Source organism: Oryza glaberrima, chromosome 1, assembly GCF_000147395.1.
Source record: "Oryza glaberrima chromosome 1, OglaRS2, whole genome shotgun sequence".
In the NCBI taxonomy this organism is placed as follows: Eukaryota; Viridiplantae; Streptophyta; class Magnoliopsida; order Poales; family Poaceae; genus Oryza; species Oryza glaberrima.
This window is the reverse complement of record NC_068326.1, coordinates 8571310-8595548: the sequence shown is the minus strand read 5'-3', so window position 1 is coordinate 8595548 and position 24239 is coordinate 8571310. Positions and strand designations below refer to the sequence as shown.

The following is a 24239-nucleotide window of genomic DNA, read 5'->3' as shown; positions in this document are numbered from 1 at the left end:
ACCCTTTTTATTTGACATCATTGGGTCGTCAATTTTCTTGTTTCCAGTATATATATATGTGAATATATGTGAATGATCTCTCAAAGTTTAGGCCTCCTTTAGAACAAAGGATATATGGTGGATTTTGTTTAGAGGATTGAAATCTGTTGGAAGATTTTATCTTTTGGAACAAAGGAATGGCTTCTACCAAAATACTTTTAAAAAATCCTATGGAATAGTTTGTTTCATATAAGCTTTGGAGGAAAATTAGTTTATGCTCTCCCTTCCTTGTGACTCAAAGTTTTCTTTATTTTTCTATGGTGCTACCGAACAATACTTTTTGCAAAATCAAGTTGAAGCGCACAAGCCTTGGCAAAGACAAAATGAACAGGGTGGAGGCGCACGAATTTTTTCCAAATTCAACTTTAGTCGGCGGACACTCTACATACAGCAATTGTGTATGATAGGTCCTCCTAAGGTTCACCCCTTCAATATAGCTGCAGAAATCTTGAGAACACTGGAACCATGGAAGATCAACGTTGTCTCAATCCCCCGTTGATTTAAGTTTTTTAAACTACAACTACTGGTAATGTGCCCGTGCTAACGCTACGGTGATATTTAGTAATGATGGTATGTACATGAGATGACAAATGTATGTGTATGATAGTCACATTTTGGTAGATTGGTGCGAAAGGTTTGCCAATATCTAAAGCTATTTTATCGAATGACCACAAATGATAAAAAGTACTAATACTAAATCTATATATGAAAAGATATGATGACAACAAGATTCATTTTAATCAGGGATTTTTCTGTTTATATAGTCTTAGTAATCTCTTAAATTGCTCACATCAACACTAATATAAAAAGGAGTTGTATTCTTTGCCAAGTCCACCCAAAAGAAGTGCACATGAAACAAGTCATAGGATTGTTCCATTCAACGATTTAGAAAGATTGTTCCATTCAACGATTTAGTAAGGAAGTTTCTCTACGTGTCTTGCAATGCATCCGTGAACTCACGCTACGGCCCGCACAGTGCGTTCTGTGCACCGCCGAATTGCCCTCCACCTAAATCTTGCCTAGCGTTAATTCGTCGCGCCCAAATCATAGTCAAGAAGCTCCATCGTTGTGAGCCCAAATCATGGTCAAGTAGCCTGCAGGATGAAAAGAAAAAAGTTTGTAAACTAAAAACATTAGGACTCTGACACCTCAAGCAACATAAATCATGTTAGAAACATAAATAGCCAGATATTGTGAAGTCACCTGAGTCGTTGACAACTCACAACACCTCAACTGAGTTTATATTTCTACAGTTTTCTGATCAGTGTTTTTATACTATGACAGTTTGAGGAGCTTAAATCATGGTTTCAAAATATTGCTCCTAGAAATTATGCTTGGCAAATAAGAAATATATTTCCACTAAGCTAGGCTAGCAGATGCAAACAATATTAAGGGTTAAAGGTGTACAGTAGCTTTATGGTGTGTTCAGTATATAACCTGTTATAAATTTCAATCAAAATATACCATCAACGCCACACAGATGACCTAATCCCTATGGACAATATCTCAACTCAAAGAAAAGTGAAATAACAATTAGCAAAATGGCTATAAGGTAGAGATTCTTCTAGTTTTTAATGTAAAAAAATCCCAAATAAATTTTCGGAGAAAGATATCTGATGCATTGAACTTCAATTGGTCAGCCAACGTAAGATGTCAGGGAAGAAAAATAAATAAATGGGGGGTAGGTTTATTGACTTATTTATAATCAGCGCATACTGTAGCAACATATACATCGCTGAATAGTGAAGCATTCTGGTTAGCCAAGGGTAGGGAACTGCTGAATTAGTGCTGGATCACAACCAGGGAAATGTATAGCTTTAAACCAAATGAAGAACAGCTTTCTTTGTGCTTCACCTGAAACTGAAAATGTAAATTTGTTCATAGATCAGTGCGCCTGGGAATCTGTTACAGACTGTAAATGAAATGTATACGTCGTAATTTTAATTTAGTTCATCAGACTTCATGTGATTGGTCATTGGAGTGTTCACCTTCAGACGTCATGCAAAAGAAAGTTCATGTAGAGACGCCACCGCCGCCATTGTTGCTGGCGATGTTGGGCTGGACGGAGTTGGGCACTTCTTGTAGCTGCAGAAGCCGAAGAGGAGGCAGTACACGATGGAGCAGAGCCTCGCGAAGGAGCCCACCGCGCCGACGACGGCGAACGCGATCCAGCCTTTGGACACGCCGCGCGAGATCGTGGGCGGCGACGGGCGATGAAGGCACCTCCTGCTCCTCCACTTCACCTCTTGGTAGCCAATCTTAACTGTCTTCTCCTCGAGAGCGGACAGGTCCTCGACGCCGAGCTTTTTTCGCGAGATTGAGGGCGAGAGAGAGAAGGACGCGGTTAGTGCGCGGATCGGTGGCGGGGTGGGAGAGAACGCCGTGGAGTAGATCGGCGCGGGCGGCGATCTTGCGAGGGTTTTTTTTTTTTTTTTCGGGAGATTGGCAACCAAGCGCGAGATTGGAGACGGGAGTTACGGGGGAAAGAGGTGCGTGGTGGCGTGTGGGGCCGTGGGGGTGGGGAGCGATCTGAGGCAGAGAAACGCGTGGGTGTGGGCAAGGGATGTGGAAGCAATCTCATTCGTTCGATCTGGTGCAGATAATATGATCCGTTAGATTTTGTCCAATGATGAATGATAAATGAGTAGATGGAGTTGGTGAATCATAGGGTAGATAGATAATAATACTATAAGTTATATTTAATAGTTTTTTAACCAAAAAAAAACCTAGGACAGTTTTTTAGCAATTCCCTATTGAAAAACTTGACAGGATCTCTGCTTACTCATTTAGAATGAGTGTAAACAAAACCACCAAAAAAAAATCTGCAAAGTGAACTCTGAATGAGTGAAGCGTAGAAGCACCCCCTGAATTCGTGTATGCAAAGATGTATCCATCCATGGAAACTGCAGCCGAGAGTCCGAGACAGATAGACAAACACATGTCAATATCACAACACAACAATGAGCAAATGTTTGTGTTTGCTCGATGCATTGGATCGTTGGCACTGCTAGTCAGCTTCGTTGGAACATTTGTTACCATTCCAGAGCTGCTCCCTGGCTCCCCTATAGCATCAAATGTTAGGGTTCAACTTCAACCTCTCGCGCAAGCAACAATGGCGGGATCGCGATGGCCTCTCGATCGATCGATCGTCTCACACACCTACGCTGGCACACGTCACGTACAAATACAACAAGGGCTCTCGGAATTCACACGCATTATATGTGTACACAAGCTCTCGACCTCGATCTTCTTCTTCTCTAGCTCCGGCGACGTCGTGCGGCGGCGGCGGCGATTAGAATTCAGAAGGAGGTGCCCAGCCTGGTGAGCTTCAGGCCGGCGCGCTTCTTGGCGTCGAGCGCCGCCGGCAGCAGCTGCTCGAACCGGTCAAGGAACGCCGCCCACTCGTCGCCGCTCAGCGCCTTGAACGACATGCGCTTCCGCGCGGCGCCGCTCCCGGCGGCGCCCTGCTCCGCCGCGGAGAAGCTCACGCTCTTGGCGATGCCGCCGCCGCCGAGGAGGAAGAGGTGAGGAGGGAGCCCGGCGGGCACGTCGTCCATGCCGAACTGGGTGCTCTCGTCGTCGGAGTCGTCGGAGTGGTGGTGCTTCCGAGGGGATGAGCCGGCGGTGTTGGTGGAGGAGTCGTAGGCGTTCTTGCAGAGGGACTCGAGCGCGCTGAGCCCCTCCTCCATCGCCGAGAACTCGCGGGTCATCATGTCGCCGATGTCGGCGAGGCAGAGCCCCGCGGCGGCCGCGCGCTGCAGGAAGATGGTGCAGAGGGTGAGAATCCGGATGGCCGCCTCCGTCAGCGACGGCAGCTCGGCGCGGAGCATCGCGGCGTCCCGGAACGGATCGAGCGACGCGACGTACTCCAGCTCGGCGCCGGAGAATGGCAGCGACGACTGCGGCCAGTGCAGCCACTCGAAGTAGGGGTCGTCGAGCTGCTCCGGGAGGCAGAGCCCGTGGTCGATCGGCACGAGGTCCAGCGGCGTCAACGTGCTGCCGCCGCTGGCGCACTCGCTCTCCGCCGACTTCTTGACGAGGATGTTGCCGGCGTGGCGGTCGATGTTGAGGAGGCGGACGTCGAGGATGCCGATGCGGTGCACGGACGCCACGGAGAACCGCGACGGGCCGAGCTCGCCGGCGTCGCACTCGTGCGCCGCGAAGCGCTGGATCGAGGCCGTGGTCGTCGGCATGGCGGGTCGCGATATCTTGATCAGCGCGGTCGGCTCGACGCGGGCGAAGCCGTCTTGGTCGAGGAGGAACGCGGCCACCTCCCGCAGCACGGCCTTGCTCGCGTAGCCTCCTCCACCGCCGTGGGACGGCGAGGACGCGTCGTCGAGGAGCGGCTTGATCACCGCCACGTGCTCGCCGGAGCGGCCGTCCTCGAGCAGCAGCGCGCCGCCGATCCCGCCCTGCGTCGGCACGAGGCGCGTCCCCGTCGCGATGGCGCCCGCGGCCTCCGCGATGAGCTCGTGCACCCCGCGGGCGTGGCCGCCCGCGACGATCTCCACGCGCGGCATCATCTTCTCGCCGTCGTCGCGCGTGGGCTCGGCGCGGTCGGCGGCGGGAGGGACGACGGTGGAGAAGCACGGCGAGGAGAGGCTCCGCCGCGGCGACAGGCCGGCGTGCCCGTTGCGCTCTCGGCGGTCCAGCTGGTCCAGGTCATGGTCGTCGAACACCGGGCAGTCTAGCTGGGTGACGGAGCGGAGGCGGCAGTGCCGGCCGCGGACGCCGCCGCCGGGGGGACTCAGCTCGCGGCAATGGCCGACCGCGATTGCCATCCTGACCGATGAAAACGAATTCACGCTACCTCCGGCGTCGGCGACCGGAGGTGAGGCCGGCCGGCTACGCAACGGACTGCCATGCATGCATGCAACCAAAATTACTCAAATCATACTGTGCAAACTGCAACACACCAATGGCGATGATCGACTCGCACATGCAACACATCCATACCTTCGCTGGTGTTTTCGGCTCGTTACAGCAACATGTCGACGACGTACGGCGAGAAATCAAGCTACATCCACGAGTCAGCAGCAGACGTCACAGACGCGCAGGGACGACGACGACGACGACGATTCGACGGCGAGGGCACGGGCCGGCATGGCAGTGAACGAACGAACGAGTCGTACGTGCGTGCGTGCGTGCGTCCTCGATCCGCCAATGCAGGGGGAGGCAGACCACCGGAGGAGGGGAGGGTGAGCTCTACGCGAGGTTCGCCGGCGACCACCCTGCCGGCGTGCCGGCCGGCCGCGCCGCCTTGGTATATATGTTGAGCCGCTAAATCAATCAGCTATAGCTAGCCATCAGCCGTCGTCTTCCCCGCGGTTCTAGATCTTCCCCTCCCCTCCCCTCCGCGGGCGCGAGCGGCGTCAGGCTCGTTGCCGGGGGAAGGAGAAGAAAGAGAGAACTCGTCGGAGAAGGTCGATCGCTACGGCTGCCTATTTTTTTGCACCCGCCCAGTGGGGACGACGGCATTGAGGCATATATAGATCTTGGCTGTCCCGTTCGTCGCCCTAATTTTGGGCTTGGCTTGGCGCGTGTGTACGCATTCCTAGCTCTCCAGCCAGTCCATGCATGGTTGACATAACGCCTTCGCGTATCGGAGATTCAGAGGGGTGGAGCGGTCCATGATAAGACAGTATCGCATGCATGCATGCATGTAGGAAGGAACCTGGACTGGAATGTGGGAGAAATGGCCTCAAGGAGCTAGTAAACGGTTAGCATATGCCAGCTGGTCACGGTTATAAATTACTTCTTCCGTATCATATTAAGTTCATTTTCAACTTATTTCATTTGTCCCAAAATAAACTCATTTTAGTGTAGCTATTGTATTGGGGTTCGTGGAAGTTGAGAATAATTGTATTGGCAGACTGAGAGTAGATAAAGTGATGAATAATGAGATTGAATGTATGCTTAAACGCTTTTGAGGGAGGGAGTACGAATTTATGTCCAATAAAACATGCCATCGTAGATAGACAAAGACGTTTTAGTTTTCTAAAATTAATAATTGCAATTAAATAACGAGTGGGTTGTGATTGAGTGAGCCTCCATATCTATTCTTCGGTTAAGAGATGCGAATTATAGTGTAGTGTTGAGAGATGCAATATGGACTTTTTTTTTTTACAACTCAATATGGACTTTTTCCTAGTAAGATTATGTTATGCCTAACAAGGTGATAACAAGGTCCCTCAACTTAACAGCGAGATTTTTTAACGTCCCTTAACCCTTAACCACAAAATCAGAAATGTGTACCCCTAAACTCACTCAAAACGTGCACTCAAGATCCTATGGTAGTATGGGTGGTTTCACTGATGTGGCATCCTAGTCAGCAAAATATTTAAAAAAGTATGCGGGGGGCCACATGTCAGCTGCACATCTTTTTTCTTCCCTTTTCTTCTCCTTCTCTTCTCTTTTCTCTCTTCTCTCTTCTCTTCTTCAGTGAGAGAGGCCAGCGGCGGGCGGAGTGGCGATGCGCGGATGCAGACGGTGGGCGGCAAGCGAGCGCGGCAACGGTTGGCGGGTGGCGGGGCAGAGCGATTTGGAAGGGGAGGGGGAGGCGGCCGGCAAGCCCGTTCAAGCTCGTCCAACCTGCGCGCGAGGGAGACGAGGAGAGAAGCAGCGCACGGCGCACCGGCGAGGGAGAGGAGTGGAGCGCAGCGCGTCGATGGGGGCGGCAGCGGGCTCATATGAGCGCTAGATGCGGCCGGTGGTGTATGTCACCTCCCTCTTTCTTGTCCACGCAAGGCAGTCGTTGTGGTCAGCAGTGGCTGCTACCGGTGACCGGCAAAGAGGGGGCTCCAACGTCGACGACCGCCGTTTAGAGGAAGAGGCGTGAGGAGCGGAGGGGAAGGAGATGGGGAGGACGGCGAGCAGGGCGGGGATGCTGGCGAGGAGGTTGGTGAGCGCTCGGAGAGGGAGGCGGCAAGGAGGTCGACGAGCGCTCGGAGAGGGAAGAGGTGGGCGCCACGCCGCTCCTCTCCCACGCCACCGCGCCGTGCCATGCGCCTCTCCTCTCCTCTCCTCTCCCTCGTCACCGCACCGCGCCGAGCTCAACGTCGCACCAACTGTCTCCTCTCCCGCCGCAGCCGCGAGCTGGCCGAGCTCGCCGTTGCGCCGACCTCTCTTCCCCTTTCCCGCCACCCTTGCTCCGCCGCCGGCCACCTCTCTCCCTCTCCTATCACCACCGTCCCCGCTCCGCCACTGGTCGCCTCTCTCCCCCTCTACCGCCGCGCCCACTCGAGAGAATTAGGAGAGAAGAGGAGGAAAAGAAAAGAAAGGAGAAATGTGGGGCCCACACCATTTTCTCTCACTTACATGTGGGCCCCATATATTAATCTTAATTATTTTTGCTGACTAAGAAGCCACGTCAGTGAAACCAGGCCTCTATATTGACTCGGGACCTTTTTTGGACGGTTTTACATAGTTTAGGGGTACACCGTACACTTATCTGGTATTGCGGTTAGGGGACTTCAAATAGACTCGACGTAAAGTTGAGACACGGCCGGTGAACTTATTCCTAACGCGGATGACCTAGCCCGGCCCAAGCACACGATGGCGCACACATTACAGCAGGCCCCGGGCCGGAGACGCGGATGCATAAAAAGCGGATTAATTCCCGGTCGATCTGCACCTTAACTCCCTGACATGACATGAGCCCTAGAACCGCAGCGTGTCGGCACCTAATCGCATTCAAGATGCTTGGAAAAAGGAACTCGTTTGATGCAAAGCAAATCCAAGATTCGTAGGACCGCGGCCATTGTTTTATTTTGGAAAAAGTACACCCAAATTCTCTCAACTTGTCATCGAGATACAAAATCATTCTCAGACCACAAAACCAGATATCCCACATCCCTTAACTAATCAAAACTAGTCACAAAAGATCCCTCGATGGTTTTGACCCCGGTTTTATTCTACGTGGCTGCTGAGTCAGCGTGGGACCCACGTGGGTCCCATATGTCAGCTTGGCCCACGTCAGCCTCCTCTCTCTTTCCCCTATTCTCTCCCTTCCTCATCTCTCTCTCACCCTTCCCTTCTCTTCTCAGGCAAGCAGCGCTGCCAGCGCTGCTGGGGAGGAGGCCGCCGGGGCAAGGCGCTGCCACGCCGACGCTGGGTGGAGGAACACCGAGATACAGCCGGCGAGCATGGAGTCGAACGTCGACTTGCGGGTGTAGGAGTCGCTCGCCGCGTGGCTGGATGCAGAACACGCGGACTCGAGGAGCTCCATGATCCGCCTCGGCGAGTTGTAGTGCCCCGCGGGCGAGCTTCTGAAGGGTGCAGGACGGCGACGCGGTGCACTGCTCGATGATCTGGGCGCGCACGGTCTTGGTGCTCCCGGTGCGCGGCGCGCCGGCGAACGCCCAGAGCCACCGGCGGTCGCGCCGCCGCATGTGCGGTCCTGCCACCGGAGCACGTCGGCGTCAAACAAAAGTTTATCTCTAGCTCTACCAAAAACACGCACGTATGCCTTCACGCAAAACCCATCCAACCACTGCGCCGCGCCGTGCATGGGCCTCCATCTCCATCGTCTCTTCGCAAACCAGTAGCACCACATTGATTTGGTTCTTCGTGACAACAGGCTGTGCCATCTATGAAGCAAAGCAATGCCTTCGCTGCCCAACGAGGCAACGACACACCGCCATGCATGCAAAGCCCACGTGTAGCATCCGTTAACTCAGCACACAAATTCCCAATAAAGCAATTAATTAAGCAAATCACTAACCAGTCAGTAATTTGGCAAACCAAATAACCCAACTGGCCAAATTACAGTGTCAACAGACCGGCGGTGCACCGGCCGGCGAGTGTACAAGTTCGAGCTCTCTCCGCGGTTCAACGCCGAGCTCGTCCGCGACTGCCGGGTACCGGCTGTACTCGAGGTCGATGGACGTGTGCAAGCTCGTCGTGAACGACGGGTTTGGCCCGGCGCTCCCCAGCGGCGGCGCTCTGCCGGAGCGGGACGTGTACGACACCGACCAGTACATGCTGGCGCTGATCTACCACACGCGGATGCGGCGGTATGAGTGCCTCACCGGCGAGAGCATGGCGAGGAAGAAGACCCGCGACGCTTGGAGCAAGCTCTCTCCGCCGCCGCCGGACTTGTCGGACACGCACGACACTCGCCGCCATCGGAGCAGACGTGCGCCCTCGCCTTCTCCCGCGTCGAAGCTGCCGCCGCCGCCTCCTCTCCCGCCTCGCCCCGGCGGCCTCGTCCCCAGCAGCGCCGCCCGGCTTGCCTGAGAAGAGAAGAGTGAGAGAGATGACGACGGGAGAGAACAGGTGAAAAAGAGAGGCGGCTGACGTGGATTACCTTGACATGTGGGGCTCACGTGGGTCCCACGCTGACTCAGTAGCCATGTAGGACAAAACCAGAATCAAGAGGGATCTTTTGTGACCGGTTTTAATTAGTTAAAGGACGCGGGATATCTGGTTTTAGGATGATTTTGTATCTCGATTATAAGTTGAGGGACCTTGGGTGTACTTTTTCCTTTTATTTTAGGCTAAACTACACTTGGCCCACTTATTCCCGTCCTATGCAACTCGATCGGGGTGGCCCAACCGACTCGAAAATCACCAGAATGAAACGAAACCAAAAAAAAAAAAAATCACCCGTCCCTATAGTGGCCTGTACCCTGTACCCCACCTGCATGTTCATCTCGTATGTATCAGCCGTAGCGATCGACGACGAGCCAACAGGCAGCAGGGTTGGTTGGTGCATGGCAACTGGCAAATCCGCGACTCGTTCGACGCGCATCCGCTAACAGCGACCCGCCCGTGCTCATGCATGGCTTGCTCGGCAACGACGCGAGCGAGGCCATGTGCCCCGCGCTCTCTCTCTGTTTCCGCCGAGAGCGACGTGTGCGCGCGGCGCGGACGCGAGCGCGGCAGGTCACGGTCGCGCGCACTGTCCACGCATATGCACGCACGCACGGCTCGCTCGCGCGCGGGGCGGCCACGATCGAACTGGCGAAACGATCGATGGCATCCAACCTGTCGAGAGCGACGGCCTCGATTGGTCATCAATCTCTTAACAGCAAAGGCTTGTGGGTTGCGGCAGCTGCAGCTTAGGCTATCATGGGCCCTAATTAATCTCGTAACTCCCTGCCACGCTATCACGGACACGATCGAGTCTGTTACGCGTGATGTGGACGTACTACATAACAAAAAGAAAAAAAAACTTAAAATTCTTAGCTACCTAGCTGATCAAGGATGGACAGGAAATATATATGTCCAAAAAAGAAGAAGAGATCGATCGAAAAGGATGGACACAGACACAGTGCACAACAGCACAAGCGCAACCATTTGCCTTATCATCTCACGTGTAGTGATATAAGCAGGAAATCCAACAAGAGAACATGGGGTGTGCACACTGGCCTCACTTGCCATAACCTAATCTCCACCACGTACACGAACCTCACGTCCTCACCAGGTTTTCGTCCATGTTCTCGAGTCACGGGCTGCTGTGGCTGTGCACGACGGCATCAAGCAACATGCATGAACGCGGAGAACGGGCCCCACCCGTCACCCATGGCGTACAGGGAAAATATCAAATGGAAAAAGAAATTAAAAGGAGGAAGAACTCGTAGCAAAATGATCATCTCTAGCTAGCAAAATGATCATCTGGAGCTGTCGACCAATTGCTCGTAGGCCGAGAGAGCAGAAACACGGGAGGAATCTGTGTCCTGAGCTTGCCAGGAGACAGGCAGGAAAGCTGAAGCTGACGAGCCCTTTTTTCTCTTTTGTTTTGTTTCGAGACGGGGTAGGAGAATAATCGTAGGCGGCTACTGTTGCTTTCAGTAGTTCTTCACTCACTCCGTCGTCGTGGACCTGCTGCATACCCGCCGCCAACGGCGCCCTTTATCTTTTCTCTCACTTGCCCTTTTTTGTTTTCTTTCCCTTTTTTTTTGTTTCAGCAATTCAGCGTTCCTCGAGATCTGAGCTCGTTCAAATTTTACATGAGTTTATTTACAGAAAGATTTTGCGAGAAACGGTTCTCAGTGTTATTTTTTTAGCTGTGTTTAGTTCACACCAAAATTAGAAGTTTGGTTCAAATTAGAACGATGTAACGAAAAAATTAAAAGTTTATGTGTGTAGAAAAGTTTTGATGTGATAAAAAAGTTGGAAGTTTGAAGAATTATTTTGGAACTAAGGGTGTGTTTAGTTTACGCTAAAATTAGAAGTTTGGCTAAGATTGAAATGATGTGACAGAAAAATTAAAAGTTTATATGTGTAGGAAAGTTTTAATGTGACGAAAAAGTTAAAAGTTTAAAGAAAAAGTTTAGAAATAAACTCGGCCTAAACACGGCGTTTGGCAGAGAAAGAATCTCTCTAGTACTTTTGAAACAGACGCCCACATACAGAAAAAACTGTCAATGAGTGCTCATCAGACCAGTCAGAAAAGCTGTGTCTTTCACTGTTCATCATGAGCACAAGAAGTCAAGAACGATGCAGCTTCAAAGCCTCTCTGTTGTCCCATTTCTGCATAGCGCAAGATAGCACGTTGAGTGTCGTCAAATCAGACGTTCTTTGGTTGCCTGCCCTAATCAAGTGTCATTCAAATGATTCAAAATATGCAAACGCATGGCGGGAGTGACGGGACAGAGAACGGAGCACCTTGCTGATCGTGCCAATGGTGTTCAGATTTTCAGAGGCAGAACGTGGTGGGATCAGAGCAGGACAACAATTAGCGATGGGATTAGCGCTGGGGCTAGTGGTGCACCAACGCACACATCTTCAAGATCACTAGTGGGCGCAGAGAATCAGATAAACTAATCCTGGATCGCAGAGAAAGATGTTCTTGTTATGCTCGTGTCACCATCATCTTAGCTGGATTAAACAAAGAACAGTGGGAGTAGCAGTAGATTTGTACTCCTACGTGCGTAGTATCTGCATGTTTGTTTGAAGCAGCAGTAGAAAGAACGAGCTGCATTCTTTCATTCTTCGATTAGATCGCGCGACGAAGGCCAAGATGAACAAAATGTCACACCTTGAACGATCGAATCGAGCACTTAACAAATTAATACAGATCTTGGGACCTTAATTAATCATCATGGCGCACAATATATTTTGATCAGCGCCGATGAAACGAGAGAGGAGAAGAAGAAAAAAAAATTCAAGAAACCAAGAAGAAAATATGTTTGTATGGTGATCATCAGGATTCAGGAGGCGGAGCGGCACTGCTTCCTGATATTCCCTTTGCTGCCGGTGAGCACGTCGATGCGTCCCATCTTCTTCATGGACATGGAGAACGCGGCGTAGAACTTGATCGGGTTGGTGAGGTCTGCCACCATCTGCGCCGCGGCGGCGTTCTGGGTGAGCGCGGCGTCGGACGCCAGCGCGCCCTGCTTCTTCTGCAGGTTGGTGTAGTAACCGCTGTCGAACTTGAGCGGCGTGGCGACGTCGAGGTCGATGGTGGACGACGACGGCGACGGGTTGGGGCACGACGACATGAGCGCCTTGGCGTAGGCGGAGTCGAGCAGCGGGTCGAGGGAGGTGGTGTTCCCCTGGTACAGCCGCGGCGTGACGCTGGAGCAGCTGGCCTTGCCGATGGTGTGCGCGCCGGAGAGCGCGACGAGGTCGGTCAGGTTGAGCCCGCGGTTGGCGAAGCTCTGGAGGAGCGTGCTGAACCCGGCGAACGGCGACGGCAGCGCGCCGGTGTTGGACGCCAGCGACACGGGCCCGTCGCGCCTCCCGGTCTCCACCTGCCACAGCGACGCCTTGAACTGGTACGACACGGCGTCGCGCGCGGCGAGCGCCACGATGTCCGCGCACGACACCACCCCGGGGCACGCCTGCTCCAGCTGCGTCTTGATGGCGTCGATCACCTCGTATCCCCCCACCGATAGGTTCGGCCCCGCCGTCTTCTCGCTCCCGGCGTTGTCCAGCAAGATCGACGCGTCGCACCCCTGCACGCAAAACCACACACACAAAAAGAAGAAAACCGACCGGTCAGCCAGGCGCCATTGACACGCGGCCACAAACAGCTGCGCTTTGCAGGGTTTGAAAAAAAAATCGCGGGAGCAAGGGGGCCAAGGCCGGTGGTGTGGCCATGGCCCATGCATGGCATGCATGGGCGCCGTACAGGGCGCGGCAGCTTTGATAAGCTTAGCTGTCGCGCGCGATGCATCGGCTCAGCGCCGCATGTGAGCTGCACGGCAACGCAACGCACGGGCCGCACGGGGAAAAAAAATGGGGGGAAAAAATACGACAAGATTCGCCGTGCTCCCCCCCTGTACTAGGCACGCAGTATTTTTCCCGTTTGTCTCGTTGCTTTGGCGCGTCGCGACCGCCTCGCCCCTCGCCTCGCGCTGCCGCGAACCGGGGAAAAGGTGCCGTAATGCTTACGTATATGTGTACAGGCACAGGCGAAAAGCAAGATAATATCTTCTCGGCTGGTCCTCCCGCCACTGTGAAAATCAGAGTAAAGCCACGAACCACCGCGGTAAAAACCCCGGTTCACTTGAGCCTCGTTTCGTCCCCAATCGACGCCATGCAAAGAATGCAGGACCAGTGAAGGCCTCTAGACTGTAGCTAGAGCTAGGTAGCTCGAAATGGTGGCTCTCGCAGTTAATTCCTCTCAGGATGTAGACAGGGAGAAAGAAAACCGGCCATGGCTGGCTAGCTAGGCCGGCGCGCGGCACGGCGCCGACACGGCGAAATGGGGGCTTGGAGAGAGCTGAAGCAGCGAAGAAACGGGAGTATTTTTGCTGGCACTGACCTGGACGAAGCAGTCATGGAAGTGGAGGCGGAGGAGGCGGCCGGGGAGCGCCGGGTTGGCGGCGACCTGCGCCCAGGTGACGCTGCGGACGATGGAGTCCACGTTGGGGCACGACTTCTGGTAGAAGTTGTACGCCAAACCCGGGTTGGTCTCCAGCAGCCCGGCGCTGCCGCCCCCCACAAGGCCGCACACCACCACGGCCACCGCGAACCACCACGCCAAATCCATCTCTCAAACTGAACTCGAGAAAGAAATAAAGAGAGAAAGAAACAGAGGGGGAGAACTATCTGAAGAAGTGCCTGAACTCTGCAGTGATTTTGGTCGGTTTGGGCTGCTCTCTGTGTTTGTGTGTCTGCGTTTGTGTGGTGAGATGACGGTATCGGAGGGGGACGGCTGGGAGCCGGGGATTTATAGGAGGAGCAGCTAGCCAGCCAGCCGGCGAGATCGATCGTTCGTTTCGTCGTCGCTGCAGTTGACACAGCCAGCTAGCGAGGACGGCGATGTGGTGGCCTGGCTACTCGATCGATGGCTAGCTGTGCGGCCCCTCGCTCGCTCCCAAGTTGCGTGCTTTGTTTATGGGTTCGGTTGGAAGCTGTAGGCCGGACTAGGGGAGCGCCTGTACGCGCCATACGTTTTGTCCATATCGGGTACAGGGAGAGCAGCGCTGGGAATGCTCGCGCCTGTGCATGCATGCGCAGTGGTGTCGGCCGTCCGATCGGTGTAGCTGACGGTGCTGATCTCGTTGGGATTGGGATTGGAAGTACACATGGATGGATGGATGGATTGATACATGTGGGGCAGGGGGGGCATGTGCTCCAAAGGGGGGCGAGTTAGGTGGCCCTTTTGTTTAAGCTCCCGGTCACTGTGTTGTTCCCTGCACACAACTCCCGGTTGCATTGCATGTCCCCGAGACCCTGACCCGCATGCGAGACGACCGACCGTCCACGAGGCGCCGTTTGTGCGTTTGACCTCTGCCTCCCGCCTACGCTATCGTCCTTTGGCTGTATTTAGATTTAAAGTTTGGATATACTCCCTCCGTTCTAAAAAAAAAAAAGGTAAACTGTGGTTTTTCATGCCAACGTTTGACCGTCCGTCTTATATGAATTTTTTTATAATTAGTATTTTCATTATTGTTAGATGATAAAACATAATTAATACTTTATGCGTGGCTTATCTTTTTAATTTTTTTCATAATTTTTTTAAATAAGACGGACGGTTAAACGTTGGACACGGAAACTAGAGTTTGTCTTTTTAAGGACGGAGGAAGTAAACTTCAATCCTTTTCCATCACATCAATATGTCATACACACATAACTTTTTAGTCACATCATCTCCAATTTCAAGCAAAATCTAAACTTTACGTTGAACTATAGACACAGCCTTCTTCTCGGCGTTTTAAACTTTTTTCCCCGACCCGACGGGTGGACGGCGCGTGGTGGAGTGGCAGTTTTCTTTTACCGTTTTCCGCTCCGCGCTCGCGCCGCGACCGACATGCCCTCGCGCGGCCGCCGCGTGCTAAACCCCTTCTCCCCCCAATCGATGCGCCTGTGTGCCACTGTCTCGCGGCGTTTGCTTTCACCGGCTTTCGCGACGCGACGCGTCGCGGCGCGGCGGCCGCAAAACCGCAGGAAATCACGGGGGGGATCAAGCACGCGGGGGGCGGAAAAGGTGGTTTCTCCGTAGCGTATCGCGCCCGTGTTCGCGCAGGGGCGTTTGTTTGTTTCCCGGCGGGGGGGTGGATAGTTCCGTGGAGACGTGGCCGGGCGCGGCGCGCGCGCGGGTCTTGGTCTGGTCTCGTTTTGTTTCGTCTCGTCTCGTCTCGTCGTGCTGCTTTTGGGCTAGCTTGTCTCGCTTAATGATACGTTCATACTACACTTAAAAAAAAGAACATCTGTTTTGAAATGTTACTATTTTATATGTGATTTAGCACTTCCTAATACAATAATTCTTAACGGATGTGTTCGATCATGTACTAGGCAGTGATATTTTGGAGCGAGTGTAGTGAAAATCACGGTGACCGCACCCGGTTTTAAGCACGGAGAAGGGGGCAGCCACTATACGGTACGCCTACGTGCTGTGCGCCTGTGCTGCGCTCTTTTTGATTGGCGTGTGGGGGCAGGAACAGGAGGAGGCCGGCAATCATACGATGATTGGCCGGGTTCGGTGGCGAAAGGTGGCCAGGATTGGTGGCGCCACCAGGGAGAGAGCGAGAGAACAGAGGGAGAGGTGTGTGTCCCTGCGATTGCGAGGGGGCTCACCACTTCGAGTTGCTTGGCGTGTAACCTGGTGCTTTCTTGATTTGGGGTATTAATTAGCACATTTGATTGCTGAGTCCTGTGACCGTAAAAAAATAGCTGGAGTGTTCTGTTTCCTGACATTCAGGCCATGTTTGGATTAGAGAATAAATTTTAGTCCCTATTACATCGAATGTTTAGTTACTAACTAGGAAGGTAGCCCGCGCAGATGCGCGGGCAATTTATTTATTGTTTACAAATTTAATTGGTAAATTTTGAGATAAATCTAATAGTTTAGAAAATTTGAAGATTTTTTTTCCTAAGAGAGTAGGAAAGGAAAGAGGAGATGAGGAGAGTACGTCCGTACCAGGAAAGGGTGTGGAGAAGGTGGGAGCACATACTTTTTTTATTCGATCTAATAGTTAAAAATATTGGACCCACCAATTTAAAAAAAATCAATGGATAGATTTTAGAGTGTCACTTGTCTTAATTCAAACAAATTAAAATTAAATCAGATCTACTTGAAAAAACACAACTAAATTGTTTTATTTTTTTCGCAATTACGTAGTACATTTATCAAGTGATATTTGACATCCTAAAATATGATATGAAATTATTTAAAATTATCATAACATTAATTATTATATATTTTTCCCAAGATGTGGTGATGTATCTAGAACCGCAATATAAATTTTATAAGACACAAATATTTTATTTAATTAAAGAAATACGACGGGATCACAAATTGATTATATAATTTAAAATAATTTAAAAGATGAACATTTAGAAATAATTGATTTGATATTTTTTATTTATATTATAGATCTAGTTTATATTTGCACATATTTGTGGAGTAATATATTTTTATATGGTAAAAAGTTATATTTTAAAGACCATTGATTTTGTTCTGACGTTAATATGTATTATCGATTTTAATTTATTTTGAATCTTAAATTGTTGGTTTAATTATGTATAGAGCAACATTAGATTAGATATGATATGTGTAGCTTAAAATAACTGTGGTTGTTTCTCTTTATCATAGCTACTAAAAATTATAGAGAGAAGTGGAGGGGGCACAAAGTGTTGTGCGTATCTAATGGTGAGGGTGAGGTGGAGGGGATTTTGTTTTTCTATTTTTTTCTAAATCATTTAGGTCAAAAACCAATTATCATGTATTTTGTTTTTTAGAAAATCTTTTTTAATTTTAAAGTCATCATAATGAGTTAAAAAGGTAATCTTAGATACACCGATTTAAGCTGGACGATTTAAGTGGAGATTGCTTGGTTCGAATTAGCTACGTAATATCACGATAAAGCCATATAAACTGATTTAATTAGCTGTATATGTTATATTACCGTTAATTTTCTTCCACAAATCATGTATAATAACTAATTTAATTAGCTATGTATAATCTTCTTGTTAATCTCCTAGCTTCCATATATATATTGCCGTGCATATAATAAATATAGATATGATTAGTAGCAACACAATATGACAGCTAATTAATCTCAACTTCTAACAACCATAACCATAGTTACTAATCCTTCCGGCAAACCATACATACGTACGGGAGAAGGTAGATCTAATTCATTGGTATAAAATAATGGGTCCACCAATTTAAGTGAAAATCAACGGCAGATAAAGATCTAATCTAACGGTATAAAATAATGGGTCCACCAATTTAAGTGAAAATCGACGGTGAGATTATATTGTGCCACATGGCGGCCTAGGAGCATTTGTAGGAGCGCCACGTGGCGGCTTGAGAGCGTTTGTAGTAAGTTTAATGGACTTTTAGTATATAATAGATAGATAGATAGATAGATTAGAAGTATTAAACCTAAACTAATGATAAAATCCATTCCATAATCCCGGACTAATTCGCGAGACAAATCTATTAAGTCTAATTAGTCCATGATTAGCCTATGTGATGCTACAGTAAACATATGCTAGGTATGGATTAATTAGGCTTAAAAAATTTATCTCGCGAATTAACTCTCATTTATGCAATTAGTTTTATTATTAGTCTATGTTTAATACTTCTAATTAATGTGCAAACATTCGATGTGATAGGTACTAAAATTTAGTCCCTAAATCCAAACACCACCTCAATCTGCAAAGTGAACTTCGAATAGCAGGAGTTCAAACTTTCAACCTTCGGCATTACTTCTTTCATTCAAAAAAACCTCAACCTATAAGGATCATTTTAGTACCATGAATCTGAACAAACCTTTCTTCAGATTCGTGGTAATAGGAGAGGTTACATCCCTTCCTAAGATTGAGTTTTTTTTATAGAAGGAATACTCCTACTAGTATACTCCATCCATCCCTAAAAAAATTAATCTACTATCGGATCTAACAAATCTTAGTGCTTGTTCATTTTGCTACCATTTTCAACCTTACTAAGTTTTGGCATTACCAAATTTTGGTAAGGTTGTCAAAAATTTTGGCAAGATTTCATATGTGCTTACTAAAATTTGGCAATAAACTAAATGTAGCCTTTTTTTTTTGGAAAAAGTACGAATTACACCCCCGAACTATCGCGGTCGTCCGAACTACCCCCTGAACCACAAAACCGGACATTCTTCACCCCTAACTATGCAAACCGGATGAATTACCCCCTATTCAATCCATGGTGGTTTTGGTCTACGTGGCGTACGCGTGGCAGTCCAGTCAGCATTGTATTTATAAAAAAAATTGCGGGACCCACATGTCATACTCTTCCTCTCTCTCTTCTCTCTCTCAATCTATGCCTCACTTTTCCTCTCTCTCTCTCACGGGTGGGTCGGTGGCGGCGGGCGAGGAGCTGAGGCCGGCGACGGGCGGGGGCGGAGGTGGCGACGGGCGGCGGGTGGGCGCGAGGCTAGCGACGGGCGGGGGCGGAGGAGGCGGCGGGCGGTGGTCGAGCAGCCGAGGCCCGCGACTGTCGGGGGTGGAGATGGCCGGCGCGCAGCGCGCACGGCGAGGACGGGCGGTGGGCGCGGGCGGTCGGCGAGGACGGCGCGGGGACGGGCGGTCGACGAGGATGGCGTGGACGGCGGCGCAGACGGCGTGGACCTTGGCGCAGAGGCAGAGGCGGAGGCGGCGGAGGAGCGTGACGGCGGTGAGGTGAGGACGGCGGCGCGCGGGGACGGAGCCAATGGCGGGTGGCGGAGGGGGCCCGAGGACGACGGCGGCCGGCGACGGAGGCGGAGGCCGACCGGGCGAGTGGGGACGCGCGGTGGGCGGCGGGCTCCTACTCCTCGTCGTAGGCGCGCGGTGGCCGCCGGAGCGCAGGGTCTACGGTGGCGCACGGGGGCAGCGGCTCCTTGCGTCGCCGCCGCCTCTCCTCCTCCGCCGCCACGGGTGGGCTCGCGGTGCGCTCTCCAAGCCCCTTGCACGCGCGCACGCATGAGGGCGGCAAGAAGGAGGTTGCTCGAGCCACACCCGCCGCATGCAGCCACCTCCGGCCTCGGCTCCTCGCCGCCCGCCGGCGCTTGAGCGACCTCGGCTCCTCGACCGCCGCCCGCTGTCGCCTCTGCCCCCGCCCGTCGCCAGCCTCGCGCCCACCCGCCGCCCGCTGCCTTCTCCGCCACTGCCCGTCGCCGGCCTCGGCTCCTCGACCACCGCCCGCCGCCTCCTCCTCCGCCCCCGGCCGTCGCCAGCCTTGCGCCCACCCGCCGCTCGCTGCCGCCTCCGCCCCCGCCCGCCGCCCGTGGTCGCCCGCCGCCGCCGACCCACCCGTGAGAGAGAGAGAGAGAGGAAAAGTGAGGCATACAGAGAGAGAAGAGAGGGAGGAAGAGTATGACACGTGGGTCCCACATTTTTTTTATAAATACAATGCTGACTGGACTGCTACGCGTACACCACGTAGACCAAAACCACCGTGGATTGAACCAAGGGGGGTAATTCGTCCGATTTGCATAGTTGGGGGTGAAGAATGTCCGGTTTTGTGGTTTAGGGGGTAATTCGGACGACCACGATAGTTCGGGGGTGTAATTCATACTTTTTCCTTTTTTTTAACTTAACCAAAAAAAAGATAAGGTTAAAAATGGTAGCAAAGTGAACAAGCCCTTAATACTATTAAGTTGATTTTTTATGTGATGGAGAAAGTATATATCATCAAAGAGAGCTAGTCACTTGTATTGGTCTACTCCCTCCGTCTCAAAATAACTCAACCTAGGACTTAGCCTAGGACAACAAATATGGACAATCGTTGTTCTAGGATGTGTTGTCCAGATCTATTGTTCTTATATGTGTCACATCTCACTATAGGTTAAGTTATTTTGGGATGGAGGGAGTATATATATACTACATTACTAGACTAATTAATCGCCATTTCACATGTGTTCTGGCGCGGTTGATAATAAATTATTACTAGTCATCAATCCCTGTATTGCATGAACTAATTACTCCCTCTGTCCCATTGTAAGCGGGGTTATAAATTTCTATGCCTATCTTTGATCATCCGTATTATTTATTTTTTTAAAAAAAATAGAAAAATATAAGACATGTATAAAATATTATTCATGTTTTATCAATTATCATCTAATAACATAAATGCTAATCATAAAAAAAAATCAAACAAGACGGACAATTAAAGTTGGACTCAGAAGGAGTACTAGTCACCAATCCCTATGTTGTATAAACTATTATAAATATTATAATTTTAATCATATGCTAAATATATGGCTTTTTTAGTTATAATGGTTAGATTAATTAAAAGAAGAGTCTAAGCAGTTAAGTACAACTTGTTAATTATTGATTTCGGATTTCAGGAAAATAAATTAGTAGTAAAGTACTAATTGAGATATACAAGTTCGTATAATTTTAGTACAAGATTTTGGAGAAATTTAAACAAAAATTCTTGATTTTCTAGAAGTAAAAAAAACCTAAGACACCATAATATTTCCAATCGCACTTTCTATTGCGATCATGTTTAAGGGAGCTCAATATTCTAAGACAACAACTAATAAGTATCTAGTGGTTGAGAATATAAAATAGTCTATTAGCTCATTTTCTAGATTATATAGCTACTTAGTCTTATAGTCTTGATGTGAATTTAGACGGAGATTATGAGAAAAGTTTTACCGTAAGAATATAAATTTGGCATGGCAAGGGATTACATCCTGTTCCATAAAAAGTTTAATCCTAGTTATAAACTTGGACACATGTATATTTAGTAGGTTTACAGTCGGTGTTGATTTTTTTTTTTTACAGAGAGCCCATTTCGTTTTTAAGCTATACATGCAAGTTACCTAGGTGGTCTCACCTACTCCCCGTAATTAGCTTGATATACCCTGTATGTGTACGTCAGTACGTAGTTCGCGTAGCCGCGCGATCAAGTTAGAGCACGAGGGGATCAATTTTTTTTTTTACAAACTATAAGGTTATAACCTTGGAAGGCCGTAACCATGAAAACTGAAAAAATATATCACTACCTACACACCGACAGCGTCAACACATATCCAGGAGAAAGTTAGCACCAGACCGACCGCCGCTAAACATGACCGACCGTCGCTAAGTCAACAAAGTAATATAGGCGTGATCATCCAAAACCCGACCCTTACGATCAACACAACATTCTACTCTATTCAAGTCTTTAGAATCTAGGAAGAGAGGGCAAGACACAAGAATGGAACTCCTCTCCGAGAGAATCAAATAAAGGTCAAGGCACACGTCAAGCTAGCTAATCCAGCTCGTCGGCTAGGACTAATGGCCGAAGCACTTTAGTTTATCTAAATTACTCTGGTCCTAGCTACATTGTGTGATACGTATCATATAGATATCATTATATCCAGTGCATGCTCCACCAGACAGCAGTTGCCATTAATAATTAGTCAGCTAACCAAGCTGGATCTATCCATCCATCCATCTTAGCTCACACTGCATGTACACATTAGCAACTAGTAGGAGTAGTAGCTAGCTTGTTCCTGAAAAAGTTCAGAGATTGCTTGGTTTGAACACAACTTGGACCGTATACTGCAGGCTTGCAGCACGCATATGGTGACGGTGTCCCCGTCGTGCTAATGCATAGGACAGAGCAGAGGTACACACAACTGGTCAAGATTCCAGGGACTAATTGTAGCTAGGACGACTAGTTAGACCCCGGATTAGGTACTAATATAATTAACTACACACCCTCATGGACATGGAGCCATGCATCCGGCACTGGCTGCCTTGCTGTCGCCTCCATGATTAACTAGTGGTGCTAAACTGTGTACCTCTTTGCTCCTAATTATGAGAATCTCTAGATTGATTAACGGAAATTTCCATTCAACCATCTTAGCTAGATTTCAAATTGGTTAGAATCCTCCTCTTAAACATCTGATTGGCTGGAAATGCTTTAGACTCCTGTACATTTGAATCGTTATCTAAAAATAACTATGATGTGTGTAAAAACTTAAATTCTAGAGATACTTATATTTAGGAAACGGGAGAAAGTACTCCATCTCAAAACAAATTCATTTTTGGGTTATATCATTTGTTCCAAATAAATTCACTTTTCTTTTCTCAACCTATCCCGGTCAACAAATCGATGAATTTTATTTCTTTAATATCCTTACCAATACACTCATCAATGGTGTTTTTTTACGAACTACTCACTCCGTCCAAAAAAAACCCAACTTAGGACAACCATTCGTCCTGATTCATTATACTAAGAGGATCACATTCTCTTTCAGGTTAGATTTTTTTAGATGGAAGGAGTAAAGACGATCGTATTTTGGGACTAAGGGATTAGTACGTGACTGAACTGTTTCTTGATTGGAGGCCATTGCAGAGAGCCAGAAGAAGGATCATGCGGCACATGACATGAGACGAGGAGAACACATGTGCAGTAGTAGTACGTGGTACTATACGGCCTGTAGCCATGTAGTGAGCGAGACTGTGTGTCTGTGTGTGACAGTGTGAGAGTGAGAGATTAGGGAGCAGAATATGGTTGTGCTCCATGGATCTCTGCACGCTGCCTGCCAAGCTAGCTTTGCAGTTTGCGTGACAGGTGCCCGTCGTCCTACGTGGAGCAAGGAAGGAATCCGATGGAGACGACAGGTTAATTATAGTCATTAGCGGCACGTAGGATTAGTGAGTAAAACAAGGGAGAGAACAAGGTGAACATGGCCGGGAAATCGGCGATAAGGTTAAGTATTAATGACACTGATTGTTTAGACGTGCAAGGGGCTTCTGAAAAGAGTACATCGGGTTGGCATTTCCATTCTGGCTAAGCTCTGTTAACATTCGTAATACGGATTTTGCCCCCCTGTTTCGATCGAGGACAAGCTAACTAAACAGAGATGAATTAATGTTCTACAGAGATGAGATGATTCAGGTGTGGGGCATGACGTTGCTTGGTGGTGTTTAGTAGGGCGAAGGTAGGTAGTACTTATGGTTGACAGAGCATATATACATGGATTGTCCTCTGATTGGGTCGACGTAAAGCTAATGATGCATCATCATGCATTTAGGAATATCGGATTATATTAGGCAGGAGGCGATCCAGATTAATCAGAGATCGATCGAGGTGTATGTACTACACAGTACGTCGTGCTGTCTTGGCGACGACATGGAGATCAAGGTAGATGATGGATCGAACCTAAACATCTTGGAATTAGCACGAGGCTGCTTGCAGCCCGGTGCTTTATGCCCCTGCGGCTCTGCAATGCAGCTAAGCTAACACATCATTGGTTGATTAAGGCGCAGAGATCTGGAGTTGAATAGTTGGATGAGCCCAGATGCACTGTCAGTGCTTGTCGGGGATGCATGATTATCGAATAACTGATCGGCGCCACGTGAACTTTTGGAGGGAGATCGATGGTTGATGACGACGGTGACTCAATCATTTAGCCATGGCTCCTGTTGTTTTTGTCCTCTTCTTCCTTTTGAGGAGAACCCACACATGTTTGATCTTCATTTTTTTGAGAAAGAATGTGCATACACATAGTTAATACTATAGTTAATGTATCTTTGCGATCAGCGGTTGATTTGAGTAGGCACAACTCACAAGCTCGTCCCGCTAATTGTCGACTTACTAGCAACCAAAACCAGCTAAAATGTGTCAAAATTAAAAAAAAACAAAACAAGCAAATCTGGGCCGTTCATCCCGAGCCCATTGCAACCCCAATGCTTATAGGCCTTATGTTAGTGCACGATCTTGTTTCGGCCCAATACTAATGGCCCAGAGGTAGGCGGCGATCCTGTCCCGTGCCAACAATATGGGCCGCACGTTGGACGCTATACCGTTACGGCCCAACATTTCTCGTTCACATGTAGGCCTCATT

General features: G+C 49.5%; 2 protein-coding genes across 2 annotated transcripts; both read right to left on the bottom strand.

The window, feature by feature from the left end:
* Window positions 1–2782: 2782 nt before the first annotated feature.
* Window positions 2783–5496, bottom strand: LOC127771378 (phosphatidylinositol 4-kinase gamma 1-like). The gene is made up of 2 exons (XM_052297282.1): window positions 4996–5496; window positions 2783–4896 (listed from the first exon to the last, which is right to left on the bottom strand). Exon 2 carries the CDS (start codon window positions 4818–4820, stop codon window positions 3339–3341), a length of 1482 nt encoding a protein of 493 aa, XP_052153242.1. The 5' UTR covers window positions 4821–4896; window positions 4996–5496; the 3' UTR covers window positions 2783–3338.
* Window positions 5497–11836: 6340 nt separating this feature from the next.
* Window positions 11837–14318, bottom strand: LOC127760339 (peroxidase 24-like). The gene is made up of 2 exons (XM_052284579.1): window positions 13754–14318; window positions 11837–12941 (listed from the first exon to the last, which is right to left on the bottom strand). The coding sequence occupies exons 1-2, from the start codon at window positions 13979–13981 to the stop codon at window positions 12195–12197; spliced, it is 975 nt and encodes a 324-aa protein (XP_052140539.1). The 5' UTR covers window positions 13982–14318; the 3' UTR covers window positions 11837–12194.
* Window positions 14319–24239: the final 9921 nt, after the last annotated feature.

Coding starts and splice junctions, on each gene's coding strand:
- LOC127771378 (XM_052297282.1), bottom strand. CDS start 4,820: ATGGCAATCGCGGTCGGCCATTGCCGCGAGCTGAGTCCCCCCGGCGGC.
- LOC127760339 (XM_052284579.1), bottom strand. CDS start 13,981: ATGGATTTGGCGTGGTGGTTCGCGGTGGCCGTGGTGGTGTGCGGCCTT. Junction 12,942..13,753: donor TCCATGACTGCTTCGTCCAG/GTCAGTGCCAGC, acceptor TTTTGCGTGCAG/GGGTGCGACGCGTCGATCTT.